Raw genomic sequence first — 27144 nt, 5'->3', positions numbered from 1 at the left:
TGCTCCCGCCATGAGTGGAAAGAGGAGAGAGGAGAAGAGAGGAAAGGCGACAGGAAAGGCAGGAAAGAGATGATGCCAGATGTGACAGCGAGAGGAAGATGTTAGATGAGCCACCATCCAACATCTCCCCACCCACTCTTCCATCACCATGTTATGGATTTTAAAAAAATCCACAAGCAAAACAGAGTTCACACAAAGAACTTTCGGGCGGGTTAGTTCAAGTTTTTTTTTAATTAGCATGTGCTAGAAAATTAAGTAGTTGCTTTCATTGCCTTGGCATTTAGGGATTGGCATTAGCATTAGCAGACAAAACCAAAGACTAAATATTAACTTTTATTTTGTTTTGTTTTTAAATAATATATTCTCTGTGGTAGAAGCAGTCTTTGTATGTTTAATTAGCACATTCAGAAGTATGGAAGCTTTTTTAGAGGTCCAAACAAGTAGTGTGTGGTACAGTAACACACAGTTTCCAAACTTTGGAAGCTTACAATAGTAATCTTTCAAAATAAATGACCAGAACTCTGTGTATGTGTATCTGACTGGCCAGTGCAGTGTGTTGGCAGCAATGTTGTGTTGTGCTGCGCCAGAACTTTTTCTTTTTCTTGATCGCTCCGCATGTTTTTGTCAGATCTTTTTGGATCTGGATCCTATAAAAACAGAAAAATGTTTGCTAAGACCTTCCTTTTTTCTGCAGTCTTTATTTCTTGCTTTCTGTTGGAAGGCTGTTTTTGGCCTCAGTGCCTCATCGATCTAAGGCTAGTGAAGGTGGTGAAATGTGAAGTTTAGCTTAGTGTTTAGGCTGTATACGCCCTTGGCCTCAGATTCTATTCCCCTTGTGTCTTCCTCAATTTCCTGCTTTCATCCGCGGTCAAAAAAGGCTTAAAATGCTAAAAGTAAATAAAATTGTTTTCCTTTATTTGCAGATCTCTCTCAAGTGTGACTATTTAGAAGAGTGCGCCAGATTCTTCCAAATGTCTAAGCTTTCTCTCTCTCTCTCTCTCTCTCTCTCTCTCTCTGTACTAACCCATATAGGTTGACCAGAGGTGCCGGGTTAAGTTATGTTAATGTTACAGGGATCATCAGAGTGTAAAAGGAGATAACAACATGTTTTAAAGTCCACATTGCTGGGAGGTTGAATGGTGTTGAGGCTTGGGTTTGGATTGGCACTGGCGGCCTTTCGAAGTGTGTATGTGTGTGTGGAGCTAAGGCATAATGACTTGGGCCAAGGGAGGGGAGGCCAGAGGGGCTGGATTGGTGAAAGCAGAGGCAAGGCAGGGCACCCTTAGGTGCCATGTGAAATTAGGAATGATTAAGAAGTAAGAAAGACCAGGAGCAGCGCTTTGCAGTAAGGCGTACTTAATGAATAATGCAGTAAAAAGTCACATGCATGTACCCGGACGGACACATTGAAAGAAAGACGGACAAAAATATACTGAACTAGGTCCTTCGAGCTTTCTGCTTTACAAAGAGGCACAAAATAACTTTCATGCAAACATGCCCGGTTTGAGACACAAGTGCCTATACGTATTTCTGTGAGTCGACAGATACTACATCGACGTGAATCGAGGTCATTTGTGCTCAAATATCTAACTCAAAGCAGGTGGAGTGCCTGCTGAGAGGCAAACAAGAGTCGAGGAGGTGTTGCAGCGTCCATCAGGGGCTGACATTTATTTTGGCTCGAACAACTGATGTAATTAACTTTTAGACCTTCCTGTTCATGACTGCTTCTCCGGGCAGGTGCGCCAAGGAAAACATGCCAAAATTACCCACCCTCCCGTTCTCCCTTTCAAACACATCCACATTAATTTGCGCGCACACACTTCTTCCCTCGTTCCATCTCTTCTCTAACGGTACGTCTCTTCCAACCCCTCTTTTTCTCCCACCCCCGTTCTTTACCTTACAATCTGCCCTCACTCTTGTTTTCTTGCTCTCTTTCTTCCCGTCTCCTCCTGGCAGTACAGCGAGGTCTCTTCAAGCTTCGAGTTTTCGTAACCAACCGCAGCGGCGTTCAGTTTCCCCTCCATCGACGCGAAAAAGAGAAAAAAAAGCCACTTCCTTACTTTGTAACAATTTTGTACTCCGGGGAGAAGTACTCAGTAGGCCTACGAGTTAACTTCAACCGCCGTGACACTCCACAATTGCTTAACGCAGCACTTTTTTTTTTTTCATCAGCCTGGCAGTTTTGTATTGGAATGACTGACAACATACAGCCATCAGCTTCATGTTTGTACCTTGTATGTGTCTGGAAGACTACAAGAGTTTCCCATAAGTTGGAGTTTTCACAGGTTTTTTTGCTCGTCTTAGACTGACTTTCAGTTAGGCTTTTGCGTTTGATGACAAGATGAATAAATGAATAAAAATGAATGAATTCTATATGAGGTAATAGCATATCCTAAAGACATGACTCCTAACCTCCTTGTCAGTTAGCATGAATAACCCATATCACCTGTGAGGAGCATTTGGCATCTCCCTTGGGTCACTTTAGAATTCTGTGGGTGGTGCAGGTGTACTTTGTACACTGCCCCCAACTCTGCCGTATCATCTTTAATAATGAATAATGATGCCTGTGGTCTTGTCGGGTTTATTTGTCGGACTGGAAGCAGAATCTGGATTATTTTGCGAGACGAGTGATATGAGGCAGATATGAGGTTATAATGGCTGGCAGATGCGCTGGCCTGCACCGGGCCCGCAGAGCAAGCAAGGTGTTTGTTTGTACAAGCTGATTTCCCAGACTAAACGGGCTCTGTGTCCTACCAGCTGCTTTGGATCTAGACAGTCAGTTTGGAGCGGGAAGGAAAGGGCCCTCAGATTCACCTGGCAAAACAAGATGGGACCTCGGCATGACAGAGAGGATAACATCTCTGCTAGCAAAGCGAGCTGCTTACTGAGATGACACATCTGAACGGCCCGCACGTACGCCTGCTCTGTCTTCAGACTGGGCTCAGACAGAAATACAGGATCTTACAAAGTCATAGGTTGTTCTTATGCACAGATCAGGTGGTCGCAATGATAGCACTCTGGCCTCACAAATCCCACCTCAATCTGCATCAGTACTCATGTAGGCATTTGGTTTACATTAAACCGGGCCCCAATGCGTCGCTGTTTTTGCTGTCATGCGCTGTTGGCCACAGCCAGACGCCATCAATTCAGCGTCTTTGGGTCTGAAAGAAACTGTAAATCACATTAGTTACTCAGGTAAACAACCTCAGCAACTACACCCCAGAGAACATTTGATTTCACGAGCAAAGGCGCGCCGCTGAAGAAAAAAAATAAAACACAGGAAAAAGTGTTCAGATGTAAATTTTAATGACCGGTTGAGTAGCGGCACAGGTGCGTCGAAGCAGAGGTCGCCTGCAAAGGAGAAAGAGGACGGGGAGACGAGTGTTTGAATGAGTTCTGTGTGTTCTAACAGGTTTCTGCATCTCCGGGAAACCTTGCTGGTCTTGTTGGCCAGCAGGCTGCTGCCTTCTGGGAATACTGAGGAAATGTCCTCATTTTCTGTTTTTAGAGGCCCAATTCTGTTCATGTGCAGGTGCAGGTCAAGAAAATAATTCTCTCTCTTAAAAAAAGGAATACAATTTGTGTCTTTTTCAAGCCTGTTGAGTTGTTTTGTGCTAATAAGAGCTAAATGTTTTTAGGAATTTTAGGGATTTTGTGTTCTGGTTTCTGGTGAAAACAGTGCTTTTATAGTGTGGATTAAAGGTTGAGACATTATGGACTTAGCATGCATTTATTACAGCAATAAGACAGACTTGCAGTCTTTGGCTTAGAGCCTGTATTTATAGAAAAACAGTAGGCAAAAATCCTTTGCAAAAATCCATCATATGAAAATTGGGCCATTGCATTATGTTGCAAAAGAGCAGAATGAGTCGGTTTAGAGAGGGTAATTGAAGTAATGAGCCATTCTGGCTTCTTCCCTTTGATTTCCAGATATAGATGATTCACAGCAGTCGAGGTAAACTTCCCTCAGTTAGAGAATTATTGCCTCCTTGTCGTTCCTTAAAAGCCATGGGGATAACATGGCTGCAGATCGTGGTATCTCCTTTATCACCTGCCTGTTACAGCTGAAGCCACTTCATAAATAAAGCCATTGCACTTCAGATCCAGGGTGGGAGGAATTGGGGGGGCACATACACACATAAACAGGCTGACATTCACACTGCGGGCAGGTACTCAGGCTGCTGTCGCTGGGGAGCTTTAACCCTGAAACCCTGACCAGCTTAGTTCAGAGGCGAGAGGCTTTATGGGACATCGGGGAGCTGCTTGCAAGGAGTAAATAGAATCTCCAACAGTATCTGTCCCAATCTCAGATTAAGCCACCAAATCTCAGCAGTTTTTCTCTCTGACAGAGATGTGTACATATGTTTCTACAACATGCTTTCAACACGCACGTGAAAATCAGCCCATACAGAAAACAGTGTCTACGAGTGGGTCCCAGTGCAGCTAGGGGTTTATGATGACACTAAAGAATGTGTTCATCTATGAGTGAAGGGCCTCTCTCTGCCTGTCTGTTACCTGCTTCCCTGCTTTACCGACAGACCGACTTACTGACTGATTGACTGACTGAATGAAGTGCAGTGCAGCGGAGATCTGACAGGGATCTCGACGTAATCCGATGCAGCTCCCAAAGGACCCCGAGCTAAAGCTTTCCCTGAGCGTGCTGGCAAAACAGTGCTCCATCTGAGCAGAGCCAACTTGCAGGGTGGCCCAGCTTTTTAGTCAAGCTTTCGCTGAAAAACTCCCAAGAACTGATGTCTTTTGTCAAAATGTACTCCCAAAAACAGAATCTCTATTATTTTGTGGGGCTTCTGGGGTCACCGGAGGTTTTTCTGGGTAAGTTAACTAAATGTTGCCAGGAGCCAGGAGGCTAATGGTTCAAAGGTGAGCAAAAGTTAGCAAGCTGTTTGGAGTGGATCTCCTTTTCTTCGAATCTGTGGAAAGTGTGAGGTTAAATCTGTGCCACTCTCTCCTTGTTTTCTGGTACCCTGTCCTGGAGACCGTGTGGTAGAACGTTAAAGATGGAGGAACATAATTTATAAGGCAAGCAAAAGGAGTTCATGAGCTGATGTTGCTTGGGAAAGAAAAAGCATGATAGGGAGTAACAAATCACCACAGGAGGGAAAAAAAGAGTTCAGAAAAGAGTGGAAATTTAGCTAGTGGGGGGAGGTTAAAGTAGGGTATGTGTAAGCTTGAAAAATAAGAAATTTAATTTGAAGAAAATATGATTTTGAATGAAAAGTGTGAGATCTAAATATTTACGTCTCTGCCTCCCTGTTAGCTCAGACAGTATACTTGAACCGGTCATTGATGGTGTTCATAATTTTTACATATGTGTTTGTAACACATCCAGGAGCAGCTGAGGTTTCTCCACGACGTGGCTTTCACACAGCGCGGGCTTGATTGAATTCCAGTCTGCACGTAAGTGTTTTTTGATCTAGCAGGCTTGATCCTTGTGCACCAAAGCAGCGCCACACACACGCACGCACTCACACGTGCAGACGCGAGCACACGCATCCCATTATACGACATCAGGCGGGCTCAAAGTGGATCATTATTTACTAAACAGGTTGCCTAACAAGAAAAGACGGATTCCCCTGCAGGCTTGTATAAAAACCCTGGAAGCATGGCGGTGGAGCAATATCCATCATAATTGATGTGTTGCAAAGCAGATTACACACATTAGCGCACACTGTTCTAGCTATGACAGCTCCAACTGAACATGACAAATTCCATAATATGGAAAAGAAAGGTAAAAAAGCTTCTTTTTTTTTACTCTCTCTGGGTATTAAAAAAAACCGGCACAGCAACTAACAAAGAACCATTTGCATGTGGCAGGAGTAAATGTGTGTTTGTGCGCTCAAATGTTAGCGCGTGAGCATCCGTGTCTAACTGCACCTCCTCCGTGCTCTCATCTCTCCTTAACTACATTCTATTTGTTCCACTTGGGGCGGAGGGGTCCTGTAAACTGTTTGGCACAGCTCTCCCCCTGCTCTGACACAAGACTTCATTCAGCACAGCTAATCCCAGCGTAGCACTAGCTACATGGGATGATGCGTTTGAGGCCAGCTGACAGCTGCAGCATTATTTACAGCACGCGGTACAACAGATAAGCCCATTGAAACGGCAGCCGGCAGTTCATTGTGGGGAAGTGTTAAATGCGTATGTGGCCGGCTAATCAGTGGGCCGGATGCTAGAGGAATAAATAAACCTCAGAGGGGAAAGAGGGGCGGCTCGGCACGCTCACTCCCTCCTCTCTTCTTACTTGCCCGCTCGCTCTCCGTCATTCGCCTCTCACACTTCTAATCAACTCAACAGCATTAGGGCAAATCTGCCAGCAGAATTCCTATTTCTGTACGAGTGCTATTAAATTAGAAAAAGGCTGCAAATAACGTGTCACTGATTTGCACTTATCAATATTATTATTATTATTATTATTTGATTCTGTTTATGGTTCATTCGCTTGAAAACCTGCATATTTTCTCCTCTTTTTTTCATCATCTTTCCCAGCAATTTAATGAAAATATTCTCACCATGATAATTTTATTAGAAATTATCATTTTTATTAAGTAAGAGGCTAAAAAGTCATATCACAGTCATACCTTCTGTTCTGCTGTAGATGCTAAGTAATTGGATGTAATTAAAAGAGAGCCTGGAATGACTTACAGTTGTTTTTATACATTAATAATAAAAAAAGGGTTTTATTTAGAATTTATTTTCCTTACACATCCTAAAGATATCCTTTCATTTTGTTTGATGGCATAAAAAATATAATTTTATTTCCCTTTGATTAAAGCTAACATATTAAAGTATTTTGCTCAGCACTAATTGTCAAATTCATTTTAATTGTAAAAGAAGGCCGAAGCTCAACACTGTGTGTGTGTGTGTGTGTGTGTGTGTGTGTGTGTGTGTGTGTGTGTGTGTGTGTGTGTGTGTGTGTGTGTGAGTGAGACCGAGCTGTTTCGGAGCCGTGTCGTTAGCCGCACACTCACTCCTGACGACCCACTAATTAACACCCCATGTTAATCACTCTCAACCCAGCCAATAACCAGTGACATGCCATCATGCAGATCACTTTATCATACCGCAGCACAGCAGCACATCCGAGCTGGGCGATATCCCCCCCAACCCCACCCCTCGATCCTCGCTGTTTTTGTTGTACGAAACTCTCCGTCGGTATTTTGACTTCTTTCACAGGACGAGAGAAAAATATTTCATCTGTGTTACCAAACCAGTGAGTTGCCATTTAACGTGGGAAGTGAAACTGATATATTATAAACACTTCAACAGTGACAAAGAAACATGTCGTCCCCACCTTTCAATCAATCCTTTTTGTTTCCGCACATTCATTTATGTCACCATACCGAGTGCCACATGCATTAGATCTGATCCATTAGCTTGATCCCACTTCACATAGACTGGTTTAAGTGCATGCTGGCTAAAATATCTTCTCAGTGAATCTGCCATTCTGGATGAAATAATAATTTTGATATAAGTTAAGCTGATTTGCCTAAGCTACCGAGTAATTAACTGGACTTAATCATTTCATTTCAATTCATTTCCATTACCTGAATTATTTTTCCCAGTCTCTCCTGTCTTTTGTAATGTCTGCTTTAAGCGTGCTGTTGTTTGCTACTGAAGACCGGTGTCCGAACTCTGTTACAACACTGACCTCTAGTGTCGGTTCGCCCCAGCTGTGGCTCGCTGTGTGAGGGTTTTCTTTTTCTTTTTTTAAATGTGACATTTTAGCAGGCACATTGGTAGTCCTATCTAAGGTAATGAATCCGCTTTGGCCAAACTGCCTCGAAGCTTTAGCCTCCAAACGCCTGCAGCGGGGATTGCCCACGATAGGGTAAAGGTAGATTAGGAGCCAGTGTAATGAGAGGCAAAGCATCTCTTTAGCTTACCCTTTGTCTTTGCCTCCATCCACCGAGCCTTCGAGGAGAAGGAGAGACTTACTTCTTTAGCCAGTGGCATCCACACAAGCTTTAGCTTTATTTTTCATCATCCTTTGCTCCTCTCCTCCCTGCCAACTTCCTCCTATTTTCCCATCTCTACCTACTTTTTTTTCTCCTGTATTTTCTACATCCTGAGCTGTGCTGACACTTACTCATGCCAAAGCAGTCTCACGTCCTTGAAAGGGGATTGTCAGATCTTCTAGAATATGGAAAAAACACAGTCGCTTGCCAGCCACACTGGTGTGCGGCACTTGGGTAATAGGCATAATAGGGTCATGCCTGCATTTAATAAACAATTACCCATCTATAATAGATGAGTCCAGCTCCTAAGGCCCAGTGCCTGGCCTGGGTTGGAGAGAGGGAAGAGAGAGAGCGGGAAGGTGAATGAATAATGCAGCGGAGTTGCCCATCAGAGCGCCCAAAACGCAGTGCCAATTATCTTCGACTGCTAATGATGATCATCTTGATGCTCTCCCCTTTTACACCCCCTAACACTGCCATGCCTAAATCTGACATTTACCCAGCTGCTCCCACACCTCACCTCACCTCACCCAACTTGCACAACACGAGCCAGGAGGCGCGTTAACCAGCATTTATTTTATTTTGGAGGGGCATCCAAAATGTATTTATTTTTCTTCCTGTTGGTGGTCAGTGGTCATACCTGCTCTTTGTGAATTTCAAATCAATCAGGGACTTCTCTTCAGCCGCTTCGCATTCAGTCCAAGGTCACCCAGATTACACAAGGTTAAAGTGTGCACGTGCAGGAAGACTTAGGGTGGTGGTGGTGTAGAGAGGAGGGGGGCTTGCAAGTTGGATTAGCATACAGCACTGGCAGAGCAAGGGAATTAAAGGCAGCACAGAGGTACGATGGCCAAGCAAAATGGTCCCCGCTCGCTGCTGTATTTGAATAGAAAGCCTAAGATACGTGAAAACAGAGTGAGGAAGCGAGGAGAAGCTCCGTGGCCCTGAGGATCAGAGGGGGGAGGACCTGTGGTGCTCAACTCAGACTGCTAGTGAAGTCGATAGGGCCCCAGCAGACAGCTCCACTGTGGGCTCTGGGAAAAATACATAGCCATTTTGGCTCCCTCGGGGCCCCGAGTCTGTGGTAATAATGGGATCAGAGCCATGACCCTCCCAGGACACCGTACCGCTGTTGGATATTCTATTAGTTTTCTCTGCAGTGAAAAGAACTCCGTGCTCAGCTACTTTCCTCACTCCGGATCACATTTGTTTTACTTTTATGTCGGTTTTAACAGCGACTAATCGAATTACTTCAAGTTTCCAGGAAGAGACTTTATTAACAACAGAGCAGAGTGCAGCGTTTCTTATGGCTGCCGTAAAACCCTCCTAGTATATAAACTGTGGATATCTTCTAATCATATCTAATGTTCTTTATGTATGCAAGGATATTGTAAGCTATTAACATATGCGGCAAAAAAAAAGAAAGAAAAAAGAAAGAAAGCCCCATAATTGTTCCTTTTTACCATTTAATCCCAGGCACTGGAAGATACAGCAGAGATCACATTAACATTTACATTTCTGAATCCCTCCACCTCCTTGATACAGTTCCAGCTTTCAGCCCCGGCATCTCATCTGCCTTTACATAATATCAGGGCGTATTAATGCTACATATGGCACTGTCTGTGCTGTGCCGATTTACATTTTTCCTAATGATGTGCTTTCATTTTTCCTCCTCTTATCCCCCGTGTCCTTCCCTTCACCTCCAGCCCACAGCCCACTGTGATTTAAAATGCATACAACTGTGCCGCTGTTTTTTACTGCGGAATAACAAAAAAAAACACACACACAAAAAAAAAGAGCGGGCCGAGACACCTTCGGTTGCCCCGGCTCCATCTGTTGCACATCTGGAAGTGGTGTGCGGCACCAATAATTGGAAGTCAATTTGTTTGAAGTTATGTATTTGGCATCTGGTGCGATTCATAAAAACTCTGGAAATCGCATTAATTTTATAGCATCTTGAGAAGGGCCTTTTTAAAAAAAATTCAATTCTCTGTCTCTCGTGTTCCTTTGTTAATGCACGTGGGGGCCTCGGCGGTCCATTGACGTGGGAGTTTGTCGAGCGTTGGTCAGGGTGTGGTCCCTAATAAAATCAGCCCTTAGAGAATCATGGGAAGTATTACTCTGGTGCAATGGAAGAACACAGTCAATGGTATGAGCATTAAAATGTGATGCTCAGACTTTGGCGAAGTTTTATATATTTTTTTTCACCTTTAACTTTGACCTTAGCTTCAGATCGCTTCTTATTTTCCTGAAGGGGGGAAAAAAACTCATGGGGAGGGGGGGGCGGGGTAGTTTGCCACATTTCCAGTAGATGGGTTGACTGATTGAGAAGCAGCATGGTGTTGTTTGTCACACAGCTCTGAGTCATGGCTGAAAATAGATATGACACTTGATGTTTGGTTCCTCACTGCCGGCTGTCATATTGTTATTCCCACTCAAATTTCACCTAATTTGTGCACAAGTCTTGTCACAGTCCAGATCCTGATGAGGGCTTTTACGTGGATTTCTCTCTCTCTGTCTCTCTCTCTCTCTCTTTTTTCACCTTCTCTTCCACCTATGTGTGGCAACGAAGCTCAGTGATACACACACCTGCGCGTGCATTTGTGCGGCGAGTGTGTGTTTGTGTTTACACACGAGCACATTTGATTAGGCTTGTTTGTGTGCACGAGCGAGCGCGCGGCCCCCCGTGCATATGTCTCCGAGCTTGCCATGCCTCCAAAGTGAGTCACCTCAGCGGGAGGTGATTAAGAGTTGCCAATGGCAGGCTCGACAGGTGAGCGCATTGTAGCATGCTGGCAGCTCTGGCATCTGTGCAGGTGACAGCTTCTCCTGCTCGGCGGTGGCGTCAGTGTTGGTGGGTGGCAGGAGGTCTGACAACGTTGTTTTGGTGACAGAACGACTGCGCTGTGAGGTTCACGACATCACTTGCCTTCTTTAGATTTGTCAGTTTATGCTGGGAAGTATATGGAGTACCCTGGACTTTAGCATATACTGCCAAGGCACAGTTCCATATGGGAAAGTAGTGTTTTCCAGCCATTGTTACACAGTAAAGGTTTTTTTTATTCTTCTTTTATTGGCTTTTCTTAAATAATCCACCACAAACGTTCCCTATTGGCACCACAGTCCTGCATTGAGTTTCTTTTCATTACTGCACAGTGTGATAACAACACACAGCCAGCTGCTGCCACCTGCTGTTGCAATCAGGATACAGCAGCAGCCTTTTCTTTTCTTTCCTCCTTTTTTTTGCAGTCGTGGAAGTGAGGTGATTCACCGAAGGGGACCATGTTCCTGTGGGTGCTTGTAGTATAACAGAAGGGAGGTGAAGTATTATTTTACTAGGTGCACTTTTTTTTTCTTTGCAGATTCTGTAAGAAGCTAGAATCCCATCTGTTTCTCTACGACGGAAATTAGGCAAGGACTATAGCGAGTGAGACAAAGATTGAGAGAGTTGCGCAATTGGAAATATACCCAAATTTGTTTTACATGTTCAAGTTTAACTCCTTACACATGCAGCTAATGCCTCTAACATGCAGGCAGACATGTTTTCTCCATCCAGCGCAGACACAAACCCTCCGAGTTTTTCAAACCTGGGCTTGATGAGCTGTGATATTCCTAATAAAAAGTCACTTGTTCTGATGTCACTGTTGCCTCATCCGACCACATTTCCTTTTGAAGCATGTGCACAACGGACCTTGAACTTTGCCTGTGATAGCTTTTTGATATGGAGGAAATGAATTAGTTAGGAAGTGTGTTTTGTCTATAGAGTGTGAATGTTTTGGTTTTCTTTTTAATTAACACCTTTTTAAAATGTTCTTGCTTCATATCCTTCCAATACTTTAACTACAACAGAGAGTGCTGTTTTGTTTTGTTTAGCATAACAGAAATCTGTATTTGCCTTCTATAACTGATTTGGAAAGTTACTCGTAAACATCACTAATCACTTTGTAGTTTGAAGTGGCTCTGCTCCAAACCAATTGATTGGATCTTCTCTTTATTTGCAGCTGAAGAGGAGATGCGAGTGGGATACGTTTCGATTTCAGTACACACTAATAAGACTCTGAAACATTAATTTGAAGAGGCTTTGATGAGAAATCCATTTGGGAAGTATTGGCGTGTTTGTTGTATTATTAATGCATGACCTCATGATTAGAAAACCGCTTGTTGATGTATGATTTTTGTCAATGACACAGCTACTTTTTTTTTTGTCAATATGAGATCAAAGAGTTTTTATTTCTGTGTCACACAGAAAGTTTCTGCGGCTAACTTGGATACAGATTGTTTATAATCGTATTCCGAAAAGGACACCATCTCCACAACCTCTTACCTCAAAGGAAACTTTCTCGGCTCTCGGCTAACAGCTCTCAGAGCAACGCTTTATCCGTCGCCATTATTCATCCTCAAGGGCTCATCAGCTCACAGTGGGCTCATCAGAATTATTACTCCTCCTCCACTTGTCTTTATTATCTAATTTCCCTCCTCTCTCTTCCTTTCGGCCTCTCGTTGCCAATCAGCCACCTTGTAAGGCTCCTCGCCTTTCACTATGAATCTTTCCAGGCTTTTTTATTCACTCCTGTTGTCATCCAGAATGTGCTTTTCTTTTCTTTTTCTTCTTTTTTATTGCCCCCAGTTTACAACTAGTCACTTTGTATCAAGTTTTTACCTGCAGGTTTGTGGGTGTTGAGTTAGAAGTAAAAGTTTTTGTAGCAAAGTGAGAAATGTGTTGCTTGGATGTGACAGATTGCTAACTGAAATTCCTGACGGTGGCTACAACAGGTGTGACACTCAGGAACAACTGTTTGAGGAAGGGTGCACCAATGAATCCAGCATGACAAGAAATAAGAAATACAAAAAAAGGGGTTTATTACGTCGTTCCCACCCCTACAAAGAAGTTTTTAAAAAAGGTGTTAGATAATAATATATATACTTTTTATGAATAAATGGAATAAAACATATAAATACACCAACATTTCAAACAAAAACATTTCAAAGACACTGATGAGGACGTGTTAGGCATTGGGGTGAGTACATCAGTACTGGTCAAATAAGGCACATCAAATAATGCAACCATCTGCAACGTATTAACATGATCTTTTGTAAAGAATTAATGCTTTCATGAAAGGAAACACCTTTGGTATGTTTTTAGTGGTTATTTTGCATATGTTACAGTGTGTGGCCACCACAGTGTGTTTAAAAAACAGTAGTCATTAACATTATGTACTTATAATTGTCTCCCTTTTTCTTATAAGTCTTTTTCAGCTGTGTCTGGGAGGCAGAGAATAGTTGAAACTGTCTGTAGTAAAGTTAAAAAGAGCAGCCGGTCCGTGGTGTGCTCACAGGATGTTTCTGTTCCCGCTCAGCTTTGGCGAACGTCAGTGTTCTGTAGCTTCAACACTCAACTGATCGACAAGAACTACACGCTTAATGCACAGGTGGCACTTTAAAGGAGTGCTGTCAGCTGTCGTTTAAATTACTTGCAACCCTAGAAGGAGTCTTAAATGTATGCTCGGAGCCATCACTCAGTCATTTAAAGGCCACGTGGATGCCCTTTACCGACAGGGATTATAGGTGATAACGAGACTGAGGGCACCCTTATAGGTCATCACCCTCGGCAGAGCTGAAGCTGCTCCTGCGGCTGCTGTCCTTGGATGCAGCTCCGGGGGAGCCGGCCGAGAGGAGCGGATCGGTGCCAAACGGCGACAGTGGGTCATCCATCAGGATCTCATCCAGCTGGTGTTCCTCCTTAAGCGTGGTGGTGAAGAAGTCTGTGAAATGGGACAGCGGGTCGGAGAAGGTGGTGCAGGCGTCAGTGCCACTAATGTGATCCTGCGGCCCGCTGACGGTGGCAGTGGATGGCACGCCAGATGCCGCAGCTATCCTCTGGAGGTAGTCGTTGTTGATGTCCTCTTGGTAGAGAGTTGGCTGCTGAGGTTGCTGGGCCTGGGGAGATGATTGCTGCTGCTGCTGCTGCTGCTGTTGTTGTTGTTGTTGTTGTTGTTGTTTGAGTAGGTGGGAGGAAAGTTCGACCGTCCCCAAGGCTGTGGCCATGTTTGGTAGCCCGTGAGCTCGTGCTTGAATCTCAAGCTCCTGGAAAGCAAAGAAAAGAAACCTTTTAAAAAATAATAGGTTTAGAAAATGTGTGCATGGCGAGAGCAGGCATAGGTTCAAAGGTGCTGGGGCTGGGTTGCAAAGCAGTTTGCAGCTGTAGGTGAAGCTGCCAACTGGATGCACAGATGGATGTAAGCTGAGACGTCAACTTTTTTTTGAAAAAAAAAAAGCTATGTGTAGTATCTGAATAACTATCTAAAACTGTGTGAAATTCATCAGTTATGAGCTGACGTCTTTAACTAATATGGGAGTAGCTCTGACACAATCACAGTCACACCCTGGCTCCTCCACATTCTGAGGTTGGATTGGGAGGTTCACTGCGTAATCTTCTCACACTTTTACAGAGTACATTATCTGCGCTTATCACCCATCAGTGACACCACAAAGCCCTGCTGTTGCATTAAGCCCTTTGTTTGCTGCCCTTTTGTCGGGGTTGGTTATTGTTTCACACATACTTTTATCATCATTTCTGATTACACATACTTTTCTTTTCTTTTTTTTAGCATTCCCATCATTGATATCTACTCTGGTTAACCACAGTGAATGAGTGTGAAAGTCTGCATGTGCATAGTGCAATCCTATCAGCACACATTTATCAGTAAGCATCTCTTCTATTAGTGCTCTTCATCTATTTATGCCCCTGCTGCATTCCCTGAGGTCGCAGAGCTGAGGTCATTGTGTTTATTTATCAGGTAATTAGCACTGACCTCTATAAGAAAAGATTATGGGATGTGAGGGATCTTTTGTAAAAGAGAGTGGTGGTGAAGGTGGCGGGGACTGTGGGAGTCCCTAAGTTTGCGTTGTGGTGTCGTAAAGCATTCAGGTGGAAATTAGCGTGAAGTACCTGGGGATGATGGATGTGGGACTGGCAGTTACCAGCTGATCTTTGGCAGGAAGAACTCAGTATTGTAAAATAGAATTAAAATATTATGCTGTGTGCTGATTGGCTTGTAAAAATGTATATGAAATATAAGTTCCTTCTTTTTCTCTCTGTGTTTATCAAATGTGTCAAGCACTTTATCTGCATTTATACCACAGATATAAAGTAAACCCACTGAGACATTCACATCTTATTACCTGGATCCTCAGGAGCAGCCTCCTATTGGCTTGCTCCAGCTTCTTCTGACGGCTTTCCAGCTCCCGGGCGTGCTGCTGCTCCTTCTGCAGCCATCTTATGTACTCCACCGAGGCCTTGAGGATGGTGCCTTTGTTCCACCGCATGTCGCTGCAGAAAGGAGAAACGTAAAAGATAACCTTTTACACAGAACCCCCTTATGTCGGCAGAATATCCTTTGCAATAAAAAAAAAAATGCAGGGAAAAGTTTTAACAGAGGTTTTTTTTCTCCCCCTTTTTTATGATATGAATAAGAAATGGTGATTTACACGGGGCAATTATTCATCCTTGGACATTACATGGGGACACTGAATGGGAATTTTAATAGAATAGTTAAGTAGGTATGTGGAAAGTCCATTCTTGTACCTTCTTGTACGGTAAAATTAATCCTCGAATAAAAATAGGTGAAGGGAAAATGAGCTAAGCAGGAAGGCAAGGAGAAAAATGGAGAAATGGACTTAAGGTGCTAGAGTGCAAGTCATTCTTTTGGAGATATTATTACTTTTTTAAAAGAGGACAGGGAAGCTGTAGTAAAATTGTCCTTTTCCACACGAGTGAGACGTTGGCCTGATCAGCGCTAATAATCTCTTTTATCCCGCGTTAATGGCACGACGACAACGCTAACCTTCCATTTAAATTTGAAGCAAAGTTCAACTGCGAAAGATGGCCGCGGGATTTCAATTCAGTTCCACGCTCCGTCTCGGTGTTCCAATTGTGCTTCAAACTTTGATTCAAATGCCGTGGCCCGCTTCTTTGCATTTGACCCTTTCCTCATCATTCATGCTTTGAGCTGAACTGCCGGGACCCGGCGAGGAGACGTACAGCTCGGAGAGCGTCGACTACAATGAGAGTTCAAGTGCACCCTTGAAATATGACTGAAATGTGCTCGAGCACTCATTTGAATTCAATGAACGACTTTTCGAGTGTCTTTGTGCTGTGAATTTAATACCCAACACACAGGTTCTTGCAGTTGTTTCAGTGGCGTGAAGTGAAGCGAAGCAGGAGGTGGGGTGGCGGGGGAGAATTTTTCAGTAAATATATTTAGGATTTTGCAACTTACGGATCATTCGACTTTGGTATGAGTGTTCCAAGCTCCTTAATCCTGTAGTTAATGTTGTATCGTCGCCTTCTTTCAACTGTGCAAGCAGAAAGAAAAAAAAGGGAGCAAAAGTTGATGAGAGCAGTGTCAGATGCTGCACCAAAGGTTATCCCAGATGTTAAGGTATTATGGAGCTGAACGGCGTGGGTTGGAGGGGGTGACACTTACTCAAATTATGGTTGTCTTTTTTCTGCCTCTCTTTGGCCATCACCCTTGTGTCGTGTTCTGTCCAAAAAAAAGCAAAAAAAAACATAAAAATACACGAATAAATAAATCACGCAGGAGAACGAATGGATTAGCAATGCACACAGATTTAGAAACTGAAAGACAACAAATACAAAAAGCCACAGAAGGTCCAGTCGGGAGACGCACAATCAGCCGTTTTGAGGGGAGTTCAGCGCCGGGGTCAGAATGAGGAGTGTCTGTGCAGCGAGTCTACACTACGGACATAAATTTGACCTCCTTACACACACGCTGACCCCGGTTCATCCCCCTTCAGCATGTATGAAGCTCATTGTAAAGAAAAAGAAAAATGGTAACCCCATTTTTTTTTTTTACCGCAAAACATTCTATAATTAAGAAGATTTAGCGAATTGACTCATCCGTCCGAGAAGGACAAAAATTCCAGTGTATCCATATTTGTAGTCACGTTCTCCTAAATTACATAATTGGGGACCTGAGATTGGATTTCCCAATTTGTCTCTTGTTGATTTAATCAGGACAATTTGAACTCTGTGCAACAGCCCATTGTCCCCTCTGCCTACTCTCAAATGAAACAGATGGCAATGTTCTTATTTGCCCATTGAGACTGAAGGATTTCATTTATTTATTTATTTTTGGTCAGGCATCCTTTCTGTTTCCTAATCAGCTTTCGTCTGGGTGTTTGTAATTAATATGAACAAAAAAACCTAAAAGGATCTCTTTTTTGTTGTTGTTGTTGTTGTTGTTGTTGTTGTTGTTGTTGTTGTTGCCTTGAGATGAAAAGTCTCCACTAGTGTCTAACAAAGGGAACTTTGTTTTAGCTTCTATTTTTTTAGGTTTCACAATGTGAGCAACTCTTTAATGGTTTAGCTGTTTGGTCAGATTATGGTATGAGTTCATACCTGTGTATTCCCTTTTTACAGTGAGCTTTGTAGGGTTAGATGTAGGACTCAGTCCACCATTAGGGGCGTTCATACCTTGTTCACCCCCATAGACGTCCAACATGCTGCTGCTGAGAGACACCTAGGCAGGAGAGAGGGGAGATGCAGAGGAAGAAAGGGGAGTGAGTTAAGTGAATGGGAAGTGCATTTACATTTCACACATTCACACGCACATAAACAAACAGGGCTTTCACACTTTGACACAAAAGCCGCCAAACAAACAGTTGTTTTTAACTGCTGTGTGGCTTTGTTTGGCAAAACTGACAAGAGACATGTGGAGTGATCAGAGCGTTGAAGAAAAGATTGTTAGCATCTCCTCCACTCTACCCGGGAATGTGGCAATGGAGTAAAAACAACTTAACAGAAACGCAACCTAATTGTAAGACGTTTTACCCCTGACCTCGAACCCAGGCTTGCTGCTCGCCAAGGGGGCGATTTGACCAAACATAGCGCCTTGATTTGCTAATGGTACCATTTTCAGAACCCCTCCAGATGAAAGTGCTCCTAACACTGATTCGCTCTGTGTTGAAAATAGCATCCCATTAGATGAAAAGGCTAGCTAGGTCAACTGCATGAACAGAGGCAAAACTGTTTTCCTACGGGTGTCTTCTTGTCTGAGAACACATGTATCCCCCTCTGCAATAATACGGCCTTTTCATGGAGTGGAGGGACAGAGATGTCTGGATCTTTAGCATGATGGCACACGTGTGTGTCTAATTCGCATTTGTGTATTTATGTCGAAAAAAAAGCATGCCAGAAGCCACCACGGATTCCAACTAATTTTATCTCCAACGTGTGTTAGATTTAACAACCACGCTCTTATATGTGGAAAAAGGAAGTCAAGAGAAAATGAGTGTTAGCTGGTTTTAAAAATATGTACGTATATATATATATATATATATATATATATATATATATATATATATATATATATAGGAGGAGGGGACAAAATTGCATATCAAAATAAAAGATAGGAACAATTCCCCTACTACTAAAATTGTAATCACTTCAATTCCTCTCCCGTCTGCGTTCCTGAGTGTGTTGACACAGCGAAACGATGTGATGCATCGTACTGTATGACTAATTAGGATGAATTGATCCATTTAAGCACGGTATCATTTCTGAACAAGCCCATGGGGACGATGTGCATTAGGCCAATCCACTGGCTCAGTAACTCTCTCTGGCAAAATCTCTCACTCTTCGCTCCTGGCTGTTGCATTCCTGTCTACATTTGAAACCCACTGACTCGCCCTCATTCTTCCTCCTCCATTACAATGTCTGTTGTGTTTTACTCTGTTTTGCTTTATCTGTGTGTGTGCCTCTTTTTATTTATGGAGTTAGGCCTGATTCCCATTGTGTAGCTATGTTCTCTGGCCAAACTGACCTCTTGTCCCAGAGTTTTTGAATTCTTCCCTGTCTGTGAATCCTACTGGTGCATCAGTGCATCCACTTCATTTTTGCTAAAGAGTTAAAAAGTGTGCATTTTATGTGTTTTTTTTAGACTGATTTAAAGTTTTCCTTTATGTTACTAAATGCTTTAATGCACTAATCTAAATGTCAGGTTTAGATTTGATTACTTTGAGAGCATTTATTTGATTTTTTTTTGTTATGCGCACATCATTACAGACTAGTATAAAAAGACCTTTCTCACATGTGATTTTCCTATGAATTTATGAATTTACTATACATTTAGCTTTAGTTGTTAAACGCATGTCATCACTTTTCCTTTAAAAAAAAAGTTCTTAATCTGCTTTGTTAAACTTCTTTAGTAATGTTGCTAATCTCAAGTGAACTTTGACTCATTTCTAGACTTAAGCTGACCTCAAACTGAGTCGGGTCCCCTTTTTCCCAAGCGAGTCAAACCAGCACCTAAGGGTTTGGGTAAAGAAACCTCACTTTCAAGTCCCCATTCAACTTTAAAAACAGAGAAGTGATTAGTTAAGGGGACTGTCACAAATCTAGGCTCACCTAGTCTAACCCACAGAGGCAGCCATGCAGAAATGCAGAAATCAGCACAAAGCATTATTTAAAAAAAAAAAAGGGGGGGGGGTTAATGAGTAGCTATTAGAGCAAAGTTGATGTGATTCATACTTACATTGTTTTGCATTATGATGTTAGGCTCCATGCAATCCAAGCCTCCATCATTGAAACCGGATTCAAGACTAATTAGGTCATCAATAACTTCATCCATTGGAAACTAAAAGAAAACAGTGATTTCAGTGTACTCAAGGACAGACTGATGATGTTTGTACCAGAATTTCAATGCTGTCCAATTCGTTTGAAATCTCAACATTCAAACCAGAATAGACAAGGGAAAAAGAGGGAGGAACTGTGGAGAGATTAATTCAATAACAGACGAGCTCTTCGCCGCCATGTTCTCAGATTTGTTAGTGGTGCTGGCGGGAAAAAACAGGCATCTGTTACCAACCTAGTTTCCTCCTTTGAAAGGGGTTCTCTCATCAGAGACTGCATGTCTGAAGTTATTGATGAGCACATCAGAGAGAGAGGGCGATCAATAATGGCATCACTTTGTTTAGATGATTAGTTGGACCTGCTCCCTGCATTAAGATTCAGACCCAATCCAGATAGTACATTTAGTCATAATTGATGCTTCTGAAGTATGCACCGTGTCAGCTATCCATCTCAACAAAGTGTCAGCCATTATTTATCACCCTTAGAAAGAAATTAGAGGGGCAGCAACAAATCTTTCACAAGTGCTTATTAAAAATCAACAGAGAAGAAAAGCTTTGCTTTAAAGTAATAGGCTGTGCTGAAAGGAAAACCTTGTAAGGATGTTGTGTAATCTACAAAAACCATGAACCACAGTTCATCCGTAAGTGACCCAGTCTGTGGTTCAAAACTTCTGTTTCAATTTCACGGTCGGAGTTCTCTGAATTTCAGTTCCACAAAGTCATGACTGAGATTCTTTCCTTTTCCATGCGTCCACTCACCTCACTGTCATGATTGGCCATCGTAAGCAGGGTAACAGGGCTGTTGGGGTTACTGCTGTCACTGACAGGGGGCATGTGTCCGTTCCTCATGATCGGCACGGTGGCGAGTGCCTGGCCAGGGGTGTGCGGATGTGTCACGGCGTGGCCTGATGCGGCCGAGGAGGCCAGCTTGGAGCCCAGCGTCAGGTACTGCTTCACGGGCTGATTCTGGCTCTGGTGGAGATGGAACTTGGAGTTCTCCAGGTGGCTCTGTACCTGTAGCAGAACAGATCATTCAACAGTTCAGCAAGCTGACTAAGTTAGTCCAGGAAGCGCAAGGTTGGGCACTGTTTCCCATACCGCTGAAACAGCGCTGACTCAGAGTATTTGCACAGGGGTTGTCCAAAACAGCTGTTGACTTTATGAAAAGAATATCTAAAGTAACACACATAACTAGTTTGCCGTGATTAGTCACTTATGCGCAGTAAATTTACAGACTTGCAAACTGTAAGTTAGAACTCATAATAAAGTGAATCATGTACAGAAATAAAAATGTTGAAAGTGTCTTTATGGGAATTTGATCTCATTCTCTGAACTCATTTTCACAGTCTAAAAGTTAAAAAAACAAACCTAAAAGCAAAAAGCTTTTCTTCCCCCCTGAGACTTCAGCTGAATTTAACCAACTAAGCTGACTATTTTTACAATCAATCTTAATATTTAATCTTCAGTTGATCTTGAATTACATGTCAGTACAGCAATAGTCAAGATAACCTTAAAAAACATTATGAAAGCAGTGTTAAATAAACTTTACCAAGCCGCTCACAATGTTTCTAAAAGTTGGTATTCTTACATTTGAAGCTCTGGTTGCATCCCGCATTGTGTAGTAACTGCAGTCACTTAAGTGTGGCATTCTCAGAAAAGCAGATAATCTTCAAATTGATTTGTTCTGGTGTGGCAGCAGGTCAACTTTAGGGATCCACGGCTGCTGCTGCTGCTGCTATCCTGTTGATCTGGTGACTTCTCAGTGAGTGTCTGTCCCTTCCAGTCTCCCTACCAGCTCTTTATAAAGGGCCCTAAGTGAACTAATTAGGCCCAAAGCTGGGTGTAAGCCTTTATGTTGCGTAGCAATGATAATCACTTCAAACACTGGACTGTTAGATCATCCAAGGTTTGATCACTGCAGGGTATCTGCCTTTAGCATCTATCACTAACTCCCTCAGACCGCCCTTTTCTTTCTGGTTGACCAATCAGTGGTGATCTCCCAAAGTCCTCTGCAACCCTCTGTAGGGGTTGTGGCAGCACAATTGACCCTTGTTCCCCAGTGAAGTTTTTAAATAACTCCTCCAATGCCATTTTTAACCAAGCCTTTCAATTCATTCAAGGCTTTTAAAGTAAATAGTTTAGTATTATGCGTTCCCCATACAATAACTGCAGTAAATCTGTTTTGAAGTCTCCTTTGGTGTAAGTTGAGGGCAAATTTAGGAAAGAACATCCCTCCTAAAATATCAAATTTTCATGCTTGTTGGTGCTCACAAAGACGGTTGCTGTCGTGACTTGCTTTATTCGTTTAGGGGCTGCAGAGTATTTAGGGGAGTACATGAAGTGCTATGATTTAAGAATGGTAGTCTTGTTGACTGTAATAGGTTGGTCAGTTTGCCTGTGTCTCGCGTACTTCCTCCCAAATCTGTTTTATTTACTGGTCAAAACAGCAAGCTCTCAGTTATTTTAAACCATGGAATAGATGCTCTTTCAGGGACTGACGGAATCAGGACCCACCAAAAACTGAGCAACAACAAGCTCAAGAAGCTTCGATTGGCCAGACCAGTATTACTCGAACATGATTTGAAAATGCCGATATTTAATGTGTTCCTAATTTCATGGTAACACATTTAGATCACAGTACTCAGCCTTAAAAACAGGCGACAGGTGTCGTTTATGTGAGATGAGGAAAGCAGCTAGCTTATTTAAAATGCCAAAAAAAAAGTATCATCAGCTGTTGGTTAGAACAGTCCAAGTGTTACTTCTTCTTTTACGCTGCCTCAGAAAAAAAAAATAGTCAGAACTGATTTGTTATGCAGCTATCCTTTATATCGTCATGCTTTCAGACCAAACTTCTTATTCTTCAAATGCTGTCTGGCACAAAGCTGCTGAACTGTAGGGAGTTTTTAGCTTTGACAGCTTTAGAATTGGTCTTTATGCTAAAAGTCAGCATTAAATTCCCCCTTGTCAGCTAGACTAGCTGACCTTATTCACAACTCAGCCACCTAACTAAGACCAGGCTCATCACAATACTCATCTTGTCAGTAGTGACTAAGAGTTGTTATCTGAGTTCTCCAGGCTAAACAAGATGCCAGTTGTTAGCCAATCAACATTTTTTTCCACTTTGGATAGCAGGAGGGATGCCAGGACCGCTGCACACCACATCTGCTTTGTGTGACAGCGGATTGTCCTGGTTTCACTTCAGCTTTCTCACTACTGTAAATGCCGGAGACACGCTTGTTATCCACTTAAGGAAATCTGATTAGATTTGAGGAGTAATGGTGCTTCAGTCACCAAGGCCAGCCTCGACAATGGCAGGCCTGTGCATGTGTGAAGCGGGCATGCAGGAAAATTATCAGTGCCCGCCATACACATGGGTCAGGAGAGAATATAAGAATGTAATCAATCAGGAGTTTGGGCATGTTGTAGCTATTCAGATGCTTCAGTTTTGTTTTGTTTTGGTTGTTTTCCTCTTTTTCGGCACGGCTACCAGCACCTGCTACAACAATCGAGGCAGTGTTTGAGATTATTGGCACAGAGGAGGTCATGGGTTCAGTTTTCTATTTACACACATTTGTACAGTTATTCCTGACATGCAAACCTACATTAAACTATGAAAGCTTTTTGCCTTTTGACTTAATGCACATAGTTTAACTTTAGAACACACCTTCTTGTCAGCATATTTCAGAGTGTTTGAATAAAATAATATATATCTGTATCTTCCTCACTTTTCGTCATTAGAGATATTAGACCACTAAAATAAAAATGCCAAAACCCAGAACATGCCTTTGTCCCTACATATGTCCTAATCAAATCTAAAGCACTCTACAGTACACGCCCAAGAAATCCCATCACAAGTGAATACAACTGCAGCTCTTCAACATATCAATTCAAAGCTCTGTCAGGCTTAAAATAAAGCAACATCCCAAACCTCAGCTTCTACTTACAGATAGCAGCAGGCCCGAAATTACAGTAACACCTTCACAGCTAAACGTAAGCCCAGTTCTTTAGCCTCTATTTGTGAGATCCATTTAACAGTGGTGTCATTTACCTCGCAGTTAAGAGGCGTATTTCTTTAGTGGCCCTCTCCCCCCGAAATGCTGCACTCACAAAGCCATTGTACTAGACAACCTTGCAGGTTTTACATTGAAATGCACAAAGCTCTTGCCTAATCCAGTTTCAGTCTTGCCCAAGTTCTCCTTTCACTTCAGAAAAATCCAACAACTTATGAAACACTGGGTGATGGTGACATTAGCTAGCTGTACAAATTATGGGCAAAACCTACTAGGAGTTTTGGATTCATTTCTGCAAAATGCCGCACTTTGCGACATATTGATGCAGATTATTAACATCTAACATCTTGTTTTCCCATCTCAAATGGATGGAGATGAGTTGAAAGTGGAACAAAACTCTTCCTCGGTCATGCTTACTGTATTTTGCTGAGCCTGCTAACCAGTAAATAGCTGTAACCACCCACTAGATTGTGCAATGTGAGGAAAGATAAGACTGGGATAGCGAACTGATAGCAAAAGTCCCATTCCACGGTGCCTCCATGGTTAGTCTGGCTGTAACTGCAAATGTGTCTTGCGTGCAAACAAATGCACACATAGAATTTAACACAATGTTTTCTTCAGTGTGTGTCATTGCCTCAAAATTCCTGGGCTGTAAATAAGTCATTTCCCCTACCTGTAAAAGTTGGATCTCTGTCAAGGTGATTACTTTGACCACACAACAGCGGCTCATGGCTCTCCAGAGTGGCAGCGTCTCCCACCACAGGAGCTGCAAATCCTTACAGAAGAAGAACAACTGTCACAGCCACAGCTTCGTCTCACACCGTGACAGGAGGAGAAGAAGAGGAAGAAAAAGAGAGGTGCTGCAGCCTCCTTCCTGAATTTTTTTTTTTTTTTCAGAAATATCAGAAAGGAAGCCATGACACATCAGCTTATTTGGGAGCAGCACGAGCCGTTTCCCCTCTGTAGCTGTGTGTCTGTGTGTGTGTTTGGTCAAGGAAAAGGCCTGACAGAGGCAGAAATACAGATGGCATTTACAGTAGGGGGTTGAAGTAAGTGTGTGAATGTGTGTGTGCGAAGCCATAATAAGTTGACAGAATGTGAATTCCTGCTTGCTTGTGGATCACTACACTTTCCTGCTTTTCCCACATAACATCCAGCCTAGCTCAGCGCAGTTTCCTGTCTTCATGACACCAACTTCCCAGTGGAAGTCATTTTATCCACAAAACTGTAGTCACTTTTCCAACACAGGGAAACAGGAATCTTGAGAATGTGTGCAAACATGCTAAAACACACATTTTTATTATGTTCTAGTTATTATTAGGCCAAAAATCCCTGAAAAGTCCTCCCTTTAATCCCAAGATTTACAAGTTTTTATATTAGCAGGTGAATAAATCTGAATCAGAGTTGCTCCGATACATGTTCTGGGGTGAACTCCACACTGGTCCTGACAATTTAAGAACTCAAATTTCATATAGTAATTATTTTTGATTCACTGTAATAAACACATCAGGATTAATTTGAGGACATTGAACATAATGGCTTAAACTGAATCAATTAAATCAATCCTGTGCAGACTTTGGGTTTTAAAAGTCTTCTTTCAGCAGTTTAAATGCAGCCTGCCCCACACGTGTCTATGGTCAATGATTTCATTACGCAAAGAATGCCCTTCTTGATGCTACTATGCACAGTAATCTTCTGTGTATATAGCGGATCTAGATCATTAGGTAATATTTATGCTGCACTATCTGGATTCTGTTGCTGCTGTTTGACCATCAACACGAGGCATGCCCATCTCTCCAGCTTATCTGTTGCTGTGTTTTCCTGCACTCGTTTTTGTACTGTTCTAACCATTACCCATGTGTATATTTGTCCACTATTTTGTTTATTTGATGTCTGCTGTATGTACGCTCCATCAGATCTAGGCAAAAATTCCTGGCTGGCCATTTTTGGCTCATCTTGGGGCAAGCCACAAGTGCTCACCTTTGTTAGTCCCCCGTCATAGCATGTTTTAAACATCAGGGACTTCCTGTAAGAGTTGGCCTGCTTCTGAGACAACACTTCAAAGTGCAGCGCCCACATCTGAGGACTGTTTTATCCTGCTAGAAAAGGAATGCATAATGGACACAGCACCACTGCACTTTTAATGATTCTCATATGAATTAAATATTACAGCTATTTTAACTGGATTACACATGAAACTGTGTGCGAGAGCATGCGCTTGTTACCTTGATGAAATATTGAATTTAAGAAAATGGTTCACCTCAGCAGTGCTGCGAAAATAATTAAAATTCATACTTAAAGTAAAGACATCTCACTGTAAAATGATTTAAAGGTGCCCTGTGGAGGTTTGATTGTAAACAAACTTCTTCTTTTTTTTAAAATGCCATCATTAATTACAAAAACACGGGTAATATTTTGAAGCCTGAGAGAAAATGAAATGTAAATTCGTACAGCGCCATTAGCGGTACATAACTACAGCTGTGGTTAAAAAAGAAAAACTGATTCCTGTAAGTACACAAACAAAACCTATTTAACTATATTTGACTGATATAGCAAGCAGAGGACTTAGTTGTGAAACTATTTTCTCTGGTTTTAACACCAAGTCATATATAGAAAAATATTTTCATAATCATTTTACTTAACAGTTCACTTTCCACTGAATTTTGGTTTAAAAATGTAGTGAACTAAAAATGTGAGCTACTGTAGCAAAGTGCAAATACCTGACATAACACACTAATAGACTAACAAAGTATACATTTGTGGCTGACTCATTTACCTTTAATTTTACAAATGAGTATTACATAAATAGCTACAGTCAGCTGAAGGTCTTCAGAAAGCTGAGAGAGGAGTAGGAGAAAGAGCGACGCAGTGCAGCCTGTCCTCTCTGTCAGTACAGGGTAGATGTAATTAGTCAAAATGCAATAATACAATTTTTGCTGCTAAATCAGTTAGAGCACATTATTCTTTCTGTGAGCAGTGAAAAAGGAGCCTGTTCACAGGAACACCTGAGAGGTCGCAGACCCTCATGCACACATGCATGCACACTACTTCACAGACACGCGCTAGTTAAGAACATGAAGAAATAGCACAGAATAAATCCAGGTTTGTAGACTATGTTTTTTGGTTTATATTTTTTTTTTTTACTTCACAAGTGGTCTACACAAACTGTATATTTGTGAATAAAACCTTTTGCTGTTAATGACACTGTATTGTTTACATTGGTTGGTTTTAGTTTTTTAATGATAAGACTATAAGACATATAATAACTAAACATTATTTAAAAAAATTTTAAAGTGCACTGTCCTGTTGTTGTTAAGCCACCTAACACTGACCTGTATATTTTTCACACATAAAATGGCCATTTAACTCAGGGGATTAACCAATGATGCGTTTACACAGAACTCATTTTAAATTGTATTTTTAGCCACTTTGTTACTAGCAGCCTGCTGCAAATACATTTCATTTGTTCTAATTTCTTTAGTCAAATATAAGTAAAATGGTAACAG

At 42.2% G+C, this 27144-nt stretch overlaps 1 protein-coding gene across 6 annotated transcripts; it reads right to left on the bottom strand.

The window, feature by feature from the left end:
* Window positions 1-12812: 12812 nt before the first annotated feature.
* Window positions 12813-24477, bottom strand: tfec (transcription factor EC). 6 transcript variants are annotated; one of them, XM_082510536.1, is made up of 8 exons: window positions 24312-24477; window positions 20388-20642; window positions 19532-19633; window positions 17398-17518; window positions 16463-16519; window positions 16256-16331; window positions 15159-15306; window positions 12813-14060 (listed from the first exon to the last, which is right to left on the bottom strand). In XM_082510536.1, the coding sequence occupies exons 1-8, from the start codon at window positions 24366-24368 to the stop codon at window positions 13566-13568; spliced, it is 1311 nt and encodes a 436-aa protein (XP_082366662.1). In that variant the 5' UTR covers window positions 24369-24477; the 3' UTR covers window positions 12813-13565. The 6 variants fall into 6 exon arrangements, with proteins under 6 accessions (XP_082366662.1, XP_082366661.1, XP_082366663.1 ...); XM_082510535.1 differs by lacking the exon at window positions 24312-24477 and adding an exon at window positions 21217-23737; XM_082510537.1 differs by lacking the exon at window positions 24312-24477 and adding an exon at window positions 21217-23737 and having other exon boundaries at window positions 17473-17518.
* Window positions 24478-27144: the final 2667 nt, after the last annotated feature.

The sequence above is a fragment of the Aulonocara stuartgranti genome, assembly GCF_965226115.1.
Source record: "Aulonocara stuartgranti genome assembly, chromosome: 17".
NCBI lineage: Eukaryota > Metazoa > Chordata > Actinopteri > Cichliformes > Cichlidae > Aulonocara > Aulonocara stuartgranti.
Note: the sequence above shows the minus strand (reverse complement) of the source record. Positions and strands in the feature narration are given on the sequence as shown.